General features: G+C 32.8%; 1 protein-coding gene across 8 annotated transcripts in view; it reads left to right on the top strand.

The window, feature by feature from the left end:
• LOC132760331 (stathmin-like) overlaps window positions 1-12,446 on the top strand; it is a 44,683-nt gene that overhangs the window by 18,249 nt on the left and 13,988 nt on the right. For 4 of the 8 annotated variants that reach the window (XM_060752285.1, XM_060752291.1, XM_060752288.1 and 1 more), the window contains exon 2: window positions 6,192-6,292. In XM_060752285.1, coding sequence (XP_060608268.1) covers window positions 6,283-6,292 — 10 coding nt within the window. In that variant the 5' untranslated portion in view covers window positions 6,192-6,282. Of the gene's footprint in view, window positions 1-508; window positions 597-5,817; window positions 6,003-6,191; window positions 6,293-12,446 lie in introns of those variants that run through there. The other 4 variants (XM_060752289.1, XM_060752286.1, XM_060752287.1 and 1 more) reach the window with 3 other exon arrangements.

Genomic DNA, 12,446 nt, shown 5'->3' with positions numbered 1-12,446 from the left:
AGGAAGTGGCTAGCCGTACGGGCCCGTACGGCTAGCCAAAAGTTCTAGCCGTACGTGAGTCACAGCTAGCCAATACAGTGCGTCCTGGCTAGTCGTACGTGACTCACGTACGGCTAGAACTTTTGGCTAGCCGTACGGGCCCGTACGGCTAGCCACTTCCTAATATTAATAGTATATGGATGAAAAATTTTAAAACAACAATCCTTTGTTGTTTTATTGAAAATGATATGTTTTAAAAACATTTGAGTAAAAAAAAAATTTTATATGTGTCGTTGTATTTATCTGGGCTTTAAACACAAGATTGTTGGGTTTTATTTTTTTTCAAAAGAAGTGTTGAAAATGATAGAGATCTTGAGTTGTAAATTGCACCCTTTCACCATCGTTAGGCTGTTTGTGAAGACTTTTTCTTTTCCAGTTTTTTTTTCTTTCACTGTAGCGAACAGAAAATTTTTTTCCGCGAAAAACAATCCTTTCCGTTATCAAGCCTTTAGTTCTTAACCAATCAAAATGTCTAGTTACTCCTACGTCATATCCTGCCGTGTAGCGCGCCTTTCAACGCAAACAATAAACCATAAAATTTACAGATATATGTTTAGGTAATTCAAAGCAAATTGTCGGGTTATATGTAGGATATTTTTAAATATCTGTGTTTTCACTACATTATGGTACATGATTTATCTCTTGTCATGCATATTTTCAATTGTTGAATGTTTTTTTTGCAGTTTCAGGAATTCTTTTGTTTTTCTTGAACAAATTGTATGAAGTTGCAAAACAAATGTTATAAAAAATAAAATCTTTTAAATGATAACATAGTTTCTGTGGGGTGGGAAAATGCAGCCTGACCGGGACTCAAACCCTGAAAGTTCTGCGACTGTACCTATTGAGCTATCCAGTCACTTACCATCTAATAAAAGACTAATTGGAGTGAACAGGTCTGAATTTAGTTCTGGCTTCCATAACTTTATATGTCGCTTTTATTTTGACGTTGCGACAGTAAAGTTATGGGTCAACCCTATTTGCAAAGGCTACCAGAATTTGAGAGTTCGTGCGCCGTACATAAAAACCTACTAAAATCACCCTTATTAATCAAATTTGGGTCAAATAAAAATACCATTTGATAAACAAATCAATTTTGAACCAATTCATGTTTTGTTTTTAATTAAACTTCAATGACATTGTGTACCCAACTATTTTTTAGAGAAATGTGTAGAGGATGTTTACTAATATGGAGTCTGCTTTCAAATGAGATCTCGCGGTACTTCATGTTTTGAAAATTCTAGCATCTATTTTTAGTAACGGACCATACACTATTTTTAGTAAGAGTATGATATTATATAAAAACGGACAAATAATTCATGAATCATAACTCAAAACTATAAATTCAACATGTTTTTGGTACAATGTCTGTTATTGAATAAATACACCGTTATTCATAATTGCAAAGCCATGTTTTCAATTATAAATAGCATTTGGGTCACGTGTCAACAAATGTCATGCAAAGGTATCCGAACCTAAATTCTCGCTGATCACGTGATAATTAGGGCAGCAATGGCGGCGAATTTTATGAAATGTGAACCCGCTGATAAACTTTGAGGCAATATTTCATCAATCTAACATTCTGTGTTCAAAAATATAGACTGAAGGGTCCCAAATATATCTAACTACCTGTATTGAAATAGTTTTTGTCCAGATCACGCAAATTTATTGAATTACAGCATGACATAAAAATGTCACGGTTCTGGTTGACTTTCGATACGGGGTTGGCTTCAGCGAACAGGTCTAGCAATACTATAAAACCTGTTCGCTGAAGTATCTTTAGCTAGTCTGAATTTAGTCTAGTCCTTCATTGAAAGACATCACATTTTCTTTTTTTTAGCTCACCTGTCACAAAGTGACAGGGTGAGCTTTTGTGATCGCTTTTCGTCCGGCGTCCGTCCGTCCGTCCGTAAACTTTTGCTTTAAATGACATCTCCTCATAAACCACTGAGCCAATTTCATCCAAACTTCACAGGAATGTTCCTTTGGTGGTCACCTTTAAAAATTGTTCAAAGAATTTAATTCCATGCAGAACTCTGGTTGCCATGGCAACCGAAAGAAAAATCTTTAAATATCTTCTTTTAAACAACCCTAAAAGCTAGAGCTTAGATATTTGGCATGAAACATCTTCTAGTGAGTGTCTACCAAGTTTGTTCAAATAAAAGCCCTGGGGTCAAAATTGGCCCCGCCCCAGGGGGTCATTGATTTTCCCTATATGCATATAGTAAAAACTTAAAAAATCTTTTTTTAAAGAACCGAAAGAGCTAGAGCTAAGATATTTGGCATGAAACATCTTCTAGTGAGTGTCTACCAAGTTTGTTCAAATAAAAGCCCTGGGGTCAAAATTGGCCCCGCCCCGGGGGGTCATTGATTTTCCCTATATGCATATAGTAAAAACTTAAAAAATCTTCTTTTAAAGAACCCAAAGAGCTAGAGCTAAGATATTAAGCATGAAACATCTTCTAGTAAGTGTCTACCAAGTTTGTTCAAATTAAAGCCCTGTGGTCAAAATTGGCTCCACCCCGGGGGGTCATTGATTTTCCCTATATGCATATAGTAAAAACTTAAAAAATCTTCTTTTAAAGAACCATAAGAGCTAGAGCTTAGATATTTGGCATGAAACATCTTCTAGTGAATGTCTACCAAGTTCGTTCAAATAAAAGCCCTGGGGTCAAAATTGACCCGGCCCCAGGGGGTCATAGATTTTCCCTATATGCATATAGTAAAAACTTAAAAAATCTTCTTTTAAAGAACCCAAAGAGCTAGAGCTAAGATATTTAGCATGATACATCTTCTAATGAGTGTCTACCAAGTTTGTTCAAATAAAAGCCCTGGGGTCAAAATTGGCCCCGCCCCAGGGGTCATTGATTTTCCCTATATGCATATAGTAAAAACTTAAAAAATCTTCTTTTAAAGAACTCAAAGAGCTAGAGCTAAGATATTTAGCATGAAACATGTTCTAATGAGTGTCTACCAAGTATGTTCAAATAAAAGCCCTGGGGTCAAAACTGGCCCCGCCCGGGGGGGGGGGGGGTCATTGATTTTCCTTATATGTGTATAGCAAAAACTTAAAAATCTTCTTTGAAAAAACCCAAATAGCTAGAGTTTAGATATTTTAAGCATGAAACATTTTTAAGTAAATATCTACAAAGTTTGTTCAAATAAAAGCCCGGGGGTCAAAACTGGCCCTGCCCCAGGGGTGTCATTGTTTTTAACTATATGTGTATAGTAAAAACTTTAAAAATCTTCGTTTAAAAAACCCAATGAGCTAGAACTTAGATGTTTAGCATGAAACATCTTTTTATGGGTGTCTACCAAGTCTGTTCAAATAAACAAATAAAAGCCTTTGGGTAAAAATTGGCCCGGGGGTGGGGGGGGGCCTATCTACAGGTGAGCGACCTCAGGGCCATCATGGCCCTCTTGTTACAGTTTGATGTTAATCGGAAAATGCGAAGTCTTTCCATAACTAGCTAATTTCCCATATCGCAAATCGACATGCTTCTCGAGTCAATTTGAATTTACCGGTAAATCACAACTGAAATGTTATTTATGCCAATTTTCCACGGAAATTCGCGGATTTCAAGGTTCTCAAACCACTTTTGAGAACGATGTAAATCCGAGGAGAAAATTTGAGGGATGGGGGTCTCTTTCGCCGAGTTTGCTACCGTATATTTCCGCCGATTGTAAATGTTTAGACCGTTCCGTAAATATTTAGACCGTACCGCTTTTTGGGTATGTTCAGTTATTGTCGCTATTATAGTAAGCCAATGAATGACAGTATTAAATATACCAAACGTACCAAACGTAGCGTCTTTTTGTAGTTGAAGAAAGCAAAACAAAATGTCGGCCGATTAGCAAGAAAGATATTTTTTACAATATCAGTTAATGAAAATATTTGATAAAGCACTAAAAGGAAATGCATTTTAGACTATCTGAAAAGGATGAAAACCCAGGAGCTTCGCCCCCTGGTCCCCCACCAGGGCTCTGCCCTGGACCTGCATGGGGGGCCTACGCGGCCCCCATGACCCCTCGCGATGAATTTACCTCTTTTTTCCAAATTGTCTGTTGGCATCCCTGAAGAAAAGGCCTACATTGCCTGAAAAAAAGAGAACCGTTTTTTATACAAACTGTTCCAAATTATCATGCTTCAAAGTTGAACGGAAGACAAAATATTTCACTTTTTTTTTTTTTAAATGGTTCAAACACAGGATAGGCAGACACATTGGAAATAGAACGAATGACGTAAATTGTGTTACAGAAAATTTACACTGTGTAAGATAGGTATCCACGACAATCGGTTGTATCTGTCAAGCTTTATTATTCTATTTGTTAATGTGTGAATTTAAATGACTTAAATAAATGTTGGGAGCAAAAACTAGAAAAATTTAGAAGAAACAGCCTACAATACCTGAAAGAGAACCAATACCTCAGTAAAATTTGTGAATAAAAAATTTTACGATATCTTGACGCTTTTGCGATTAAAACCCATATTGTTGAATCCATAAACACTGCAATAGACGACTTGTTGTGTAGAGTTATGCCTACGCTATTTTGTTGGATATTTTCCATACCGTTCTGTTCTGTCAACAGATTTATTTAACTGTTTGTAAGTGATATGATCATTTCCATTATAAATGTGTAATAAGTGAGTAAAGTAAAAAAGTTTATGTGACACATAGTTGGCAAATTTTGTCATCTATAACTGATGAACATTTTAACTTTAATATTAAACATGAGCAATTCATCCAAAATAGCTATCACCTTACATATATATATATGGCATTTTCAATAGAAATGTGATGTTTCAAATTCTATTACCTGTGTATATATCTTGACAGACATTCCAAAAAGTGGCGGACTGATGGACCTGACAGTGATTTTCCTGCTTATATAACAGACTCTGATAAAAGGCATCTTCCCAATTGAAATTTTCTTTAAAATCACCAAGTTTTCATAAAAAATCTAAATTAGTAAAAAAAACTGTAATGTCAAAATACTTCTCGGAATGTCTGTATTGAATGATATTTATTGTAGATATTTTAATGATCATATTTTCAGAAAATATTAAAGCTTTTAACTTTTTACTTTAACTATCAAAATGTCAATAGAAAACATGTTGACCAGTTTATTCACTTGATTTCAAGCCATGCTGCATCATTTAATGCAAATGACTTATTTGATAAATACTTGTTTGTTATGAAATAATGTGGAAATAACAATAATGTTGTTACATCACAACTTTAGATTAATTTGCATAATACATGTGTGTGAAAATATAAAATTTAAATGGATTACAGACAATTTTTTTAAGTCGATCTGTATAATGATAAGTATCATACCCTGTACTGCGTTACATATCGTATCCTGAGGTGAGCGTATCATTACACCCTTAAAATTAAAACACCCAACTTTTCTGTTTTCACGGCTACATAAAACTCATTGGATTATGTAGTAAAATGTATTTAATATACACTGTCCTGAAATTATTGAAAATAATTTGATTAATTTAATGGCATTGTTACCTCGTGATAAAGTTGACCATTGTTACCTTGTGATAAAGTTGACCATTGTTACCTTGTGACCTTAGGTCTTTAGTACATGTCTATATTGATGTTTATTGTGTTTAATTTAAGTGCATAGTGTTTAAAAAAAAAAGCATTATATGTCATGGAATAGAGCTGCATGCAGCAGAAAGATTAGCAACAAGTTTCCAATACTTTGGTCTCATCAGCAAGTAGACGGGCTATGTGAGTCATCACTGACGCTGCCCGTTTTTCTCTAGCAGTTTTGAATCTGGTTGTAAGAACAGCACTGGATATTCCTTTGGTTCAATAATCTTCATAATTTTATTATTTGTTCAGTGCTATCTTTTCATACTTACAAGTGATACTGAAATAAACTGTTACAAAAAGGAAACAAATTAGTTTCAGTAGGCTAAATTTACTTTTGATGGATTTGATTTTCCAGTAAGTGAATGTTGCTATGTGATCAAAGTTATATTTGGTGTGAAATTGTGTAACATTTGATTGAAACGTATTTTGGATTATTTAATTATGATATTGTATGAAAAAAGTAACAATAAGATTAGAAATAAGTTATAAGTGTTAAAGAAATATGATTATGTTCACTAAAAAGTTTGTTTTCTCTCATTGCAGGTAGCTGGAGTGGTGTAAGTCAAGTCCTAGTGAGCAGTAGTTAGGGATTTTTGTTTGTGCCTCCGAAGAAATATTGGAAAATTTAACAAATATGTCTCAAGGTAAATTGCGTTTTGAATAATTATATAATAAATGTATTTTTATAAATGAGTATTTTCCCAGGTTTGATGCTAAACTGCTTTATATTTTCCATCATGTTTAAGTCAAAGACCTTGGTTTGATTTCTGAAAAATATTATAATTTTGAATCTGTATCAGGGCTTATATAGATTAAACTTACAAGATACAAGTTGTAATTTACCAATGTAATTTTATTGTACATTCACAAATATTTCCATGTGCACAAATAAAATAAGACTAAATTTGATTTTTACAAATAAAAACACATGGTTTAAGTTTTTGTGTTGTCATATATTATTACTGGCTAAATCAAGAATGTTTTCTGTTACTGATTTATCAAAGAATATAAGATTAGATGTACAGTATATAAATAGAAATGAACATTATTATTTTCTTTCATGTATGTATAATTAATTGTAAATCGCATCTAGATTTTGTAAGCATAACGTTTGAAAGAATCTGCATTTGCTAGAATTCAAGCCCTGACTAGATACAGCTTATGTAAATACATATTTAACTAATATTTTTCTTAAAGTGACTTATGATTGATCTTAGAATGTTGTAGATTGATACAAGATAAGTATAAACTATGAATGTGATGCTTGTTTCATATTTTAGATTGAACATAGAACAGTAAAAAGTGTACAATGCTATTTTTGCTGTGTTCAATCAACTTTGTATTCGTAATTGTGTATTTTCAGGAATGTCATTTTGAAATAGATATGACTTGTTCCCCTAAATTGACTGAACTGGACTTGCTTTTCTCTTCTGTTTGTCCATAAACCTGAAAAAATTAGTATTTAACTGCAAGTTGGAAAGGGCTTAAGTATTTAACTTACACAATTACCTTTTTATATGCCTGAAAGAATTTCGGACATATTATGTTATACCCCCTGGCGTCCGTCTGTCCGCCACTACTGTAAAACAGAACAAAAGAGAACAATAGAATTCATTTCTGTAACAATAGAATCAATAAGGGGCCATGACCCTCTATTAAACAAAAGAAAATAAGAATAGAAATGGCCCTTTATCCCTATTCGGTCGAACATCCGTCCGTTAGCAATTTGGTTTCTGGAGCATAACTTAAGTTCCATTTGGCCCACAGAGTTCAAACTTCATAAGATGATTGAGTAGAAGACCCCTATTAATTGGGTCACAAGGTCAAAGGTCAAGCTCACTATTACCTTAAAACTGAAAACAGTTTTCGCTCAATAACTTGAGTATTAATCAACCTACAATTTTATTGGATAAACAGCCATATCCAATACATGACCCGCATTGATTTTATGGTCATTTGTCAAAGGTCAGGGTCACAATGACCGTAACACTGAAAATTGTGGTTTCTGGAGCATTACACAAGTTCCATTTGGCTTACAGTGTTCAAACTTCATAGGATGATTACCTATATTGAATAAAAGATCCATATCTATTCTATATTGGGGTCACAAGGTCAAAATGCAATATCAAATGACCTTAATATTGTTAACAGTTTTACAATTGACAAACTTCATGGGGCGTCCGTGGCCGAGTGGTTAAGGTCGTTGACTTCAAACCACTTGCCCCTAACCGCTGTGGGTTCGAATCCCGACAGGGACTTTGGATTCTTTCATGTGAGGAAGCTATCCAGCTAGCTTACGGAACGTCGGTGGTTCTACTCAGGTGCCCATTCGTGCCTGAAATAATGCACGGAAGGGCACCTGAGGTCTTCCTCCAGGTCGCGATGTGACGTAAAACCCAAAACAAAACAAAAAAGACAAACTTCATATTTATATTAAGTACATTAATTATATACCCTAAAAAATTTGCTTATATTATGTTATACCCCTGGCGTCTTTTTGTCCATCCGTCATAGCATTTTTACTTACAAGATAACAACTTGATGGTGGTGCTTTGGAAACAGCAACTGTATATTAGGGGTGTGGATCGTTGGATAAGTGACGATCCGATCCGAACCACGATTCAGCACTTACGATTCACAAATCGAACCACAAATCTTTTGTTATCAAAACACCCATAAAAACATGTACATGTATTAGTTATAAGAACATGTTGATTAAAAACAAACAACGATACTAAACATTAAACATATAAAATATAAACTTGGTTTATGTTTTTATTCTTTGGAAGAGTATTTTTGTTTTGTTTTATGAAATCAATTACTTCCTAGCTCAGCATTATGGTACGGCAGCTTGTATTTAGGTATTTTCATAATTTATACTCAAATCGTATTTTTCTCGATTTTAAGAGTGTTAGAAACAGTGAATGTATATAAAAAAAAATTAGATCGCGATACACGATCTTTGGGCTTACGAATATTCAAACTCGATTTTTCACTTTGATTCGTGATTATTCGAGTACTCGGATACTCGCCCCAGCCCTACTGAATATGTATATATGAATGTTCTTCAGCTATAAAGGAGGATTGCTTTTTGAAGGAGCATTCTGAATGGTATCTTTTATCTCTACTTCGTTTTCCACAATTATTCATAATATGATATTCATATGAAATATTCCCATGTCTTACAAATGCTTCATCCTTACTAAAAAAAACAACACTTTTCGGGCATATAATGCTCCGTCAGCTGTGCTCTTGTTAGCACTTGTGAATTAAAAGTTCTCATAAGAAAAAAAAATACTGTGACAGTATAAATGTTGCTAATTTTGGGAGGATCATTATTTTTGCCGATTCAGCATTCTTGTTACTTTGATTTGTTAAATGTCATCAGACATTTTGAAGAGCTATTGTCTACATTGTCCAATATAAATCCTACTTGATCATATTCATAGACATTGACTTTCTAATAAGTTATTAAATTGGTCCCTTTGTAGCGTTATTTCCTTTAGTCAGATTGTGACATAGTGCTTGGAATTACAGTAAAGATTACCCTAAAAGTCACAAATGTTGCAAGCATGACTGTGGGAAGTCAAAATTTATCATATTTGTTCGGCTTTATCTTAAGCTTAATGTTGCAAAAATGTCCATTTTAGTCTTCATTTAAGTACATGTTTTACAACAAAGGTTAAATTGTTAAGCTTGGCTGATCTTTGAAGGATAACTTCATCTGTTAAATTGTTGGCAACAATTTGATTTACTTTTGAAAGTAATATAAGTTTATACATGTGTATTTCTTCCTGACTGTGAAGGTTGAGGGCTACTACTCTTTAAATGACTTGCTAATATTCAATTATATTGTGTCAGCCTTCATTCTCCTGGTATGTTTTCATTGCTTCGGAAATAGCTGTTTGTAAGGTGGAAAAATATTAATCCTTTATGTACCAATCATTTTGATCATCAAATTTTGCAAGTAAGAATTGCTCTAAGACTATTATATTCGTACATTAATTGGCATAAAATTGAATTTCCCATCCTGACCACTCATTAACTTCACTTATGTGCTTTCAGCAGAATTTGAACAGCAGGTGATGTGAAATTTATAAATTATGATGTGAAATACTAGAGAATAATTGAAAATAGTAATTATCTTCCAGTTGGTATGCTTTTGGAATAAATTTCCTCCCATTTTGCTACCAATATAATAGCTAACTATTGATTTTAAAAGCCTGGTGCCACTGTTCTATATACATGCACTACTGGTTTCCTAACCATTGTTAATCTATTGGCTTTGTTCACTGAGTGACACACTGGCCAGCACAGCGTTAGTCTAATTGTTTGTAAATTGATAATGCAATATGACATTTCCATGTTATTAGCCTCACTAGAGTTATTGGATGGTACATTGGTAATATATTTTTTGGTATTTTGTATATTTAGCATTACTGGAGGTTATGTCAATGAGGATGGTCCTTGATGACATTACTTTGTAAGAATATTTGTCACTATGGTTATGTAAAAGTATTAGAAAAAAATAATTAAATTTACAATGTGAGAATGTTTCGATTTTTCAATTCAAGGCTTTTCTTTTTATAGCAAGGGTTGTATTTTCTTCTTTTCATAGCAGGGGCTTTCTCTCTGGAAAAGTCTTTGAATTCAACCAGTTTTGGCCTAAAATTCAATTTACATAAAGTATAATTTCCCCTTTTGCAAACATAACATGTTATTTTCCCCACATTTGAGGCTATCTGTTGAAAAGACCCAGAGTTTTAACAATAGATTCTTCAAAGTTTTTTTAAGTCAAAACTTTTCCTTTTATATACAGCTTTTTTGAAAATCATAATTCTAACTAAAACATAAATTGTTTTCTTAGTCTTTAAATGGGAATTGTTCTCCTATTGTTATCATGTTTTATAGAACTTGGTATTTTGAAGTAATAGGACAAAATATTACATTTGTCTTTACAGCTGTGAGTTTTTTTTATTTTAAGATTTTAATTAGCTCCTGGAAAAGATAATTAAAGCAATAGCACCTAAGTTAATGGTTGGTAAGATTTATAATATATGTTAAACTTCCGTCTATTTATTGATACAACTGTAAGACTAGACTCACATTGTTCTAGAATACAGGTAATCTATCGTTAATGACTAAATGGTACCATTGTGTCTGGAGATAAAAATACAAATCAGGAAAAATGACTCAACTTTTCACCATAAAATATTTGTTTTCTGTCCGCTGGGACCAGTTACATCAATATTTATGTGAAAACAACTTTTTCAGTATATGATAAACCTATAGTTGAGAATGCAGGAATAAAAGTCTGAAAAAGAAAGAAATGAATGTGTCTCATTTACTGCAACTTAATCAAGATTTTAAAAAATAAAATACAAGAGATAATTTTTAGGATTTCTATGTAGAAATATGATATAGATGTCCAGATTCTATTCATAGATATAAATCCTCAAGTTCAGGAGTATAACATTGGGTTAATTATGAATGTTATGCTTCATTAATTTCAATAATAAATTACTATAAGTGCATTCTAGATTTCTTATGTAAATTGACTATTCATTTTCAGTATGGTCATACAAGATTTTTGATAAATTATCTCAAAATATGTGGTTGACAATTGGAAGATGTCCTTATATAACATTTACAGTTTGATAACTATATGGATGTACATGGTCATTTTACCTCTGCAGGGGTTATTACTTTGAATTTATATAATTTTTTATTATTGCTTTATCAAATGTCATGTTTGGGCTCGTATTTAATGCCAAAAACAATTTATTGAACCTGTAGGTAAATGATTTAGATGTATACCACAAGTTACATGTATTCTAAGTGATGCTTCAGGGTAGCAATTAGTGATTTTTACAACACAAAATAATGACATAATCATACAGAAAATATATTTGTTAATGTTTTCATGAATGCTATCAGATGATGGTAAGTAGTACTAGAGGATGGCTTGATTAAATATGCATTGCAGTAGCATTGATTTTTGTGTATTCATGGACATTGTGAACCAGACAAATAAATTTCATGTTTCTGTTGCAGAAACTTCTAAAGGTTTGGAATAATTGCAATGCCCGATTTGTTATACTGTCTGAATAGTGAACAGTGAGTCATATATTTAACACTCAAGTTGTACTTAGAAAGCAAGTGTCCTGGAAAGTGGCATTGATATTTTGACATTCATAATATTCTGTACATCAGCAGTACTCAATATAGGGTAGTTGTAAATTATGTATCATAAAACCATTGATACATAATAAGTAGAAGCAAAAAATTTAAATGTAATTAACAATATATGGAATGAATCAAATATTTATTGATGAGCCTTAACTGGACAGAGGTTAAAAGTCCATATGTTAATTTATGCAAAAGGGTTTCAATTTCAAAAGAAATTGCTTTTGTGCAATTCTAAATTTGAGGTCATTAGGTAAATTTAGGTATATGACAATCAGGCTTTTGAAAGCAGTAAACTCCATGTTCAATCAAAATATAAAAGAATTAAGTTAGCTTTCAAGTAGGTTACAAATTAAAGTTCATAGTTTGACAAGTATTTATAATTAGATAACATGTATATCATTATTGGGCATACTTATATTATCATTTTAACAATTTTAAGCAAAAGCAGTAATGTACCACACATACAAATGGTTTGCCACATAAGTAACAAAAAGCCAAAATTCAATGCTCTGCAAACTATGTTATACTGTTAGAAATTAAATTATTGATGCTCAAATTTTATTCACTCCTTTTTTTCCAACAGAGCTAAACATACCTTTATAATCTGTT

Source organism: Ruditapes philippinarum, unplaced genomic scaffold, assembly GCF_026571515.1.
Source record: "Ruditapes philippinarum isolate M1 unplaced genomic scaffold, ASM2657151v2 ctg32_1_1_1_1, whole genome shotgun sequence".
NCBI classification, from domain to species: Eukaryota; Metazoa; Mollusca; class Bivalvia; order Venerida; family Veneridae; genus Ruditapes; species Ruditapes philippinarum.
This window is presented reverse-complemented; position numbering and strand designations above follow the sequence as displayed.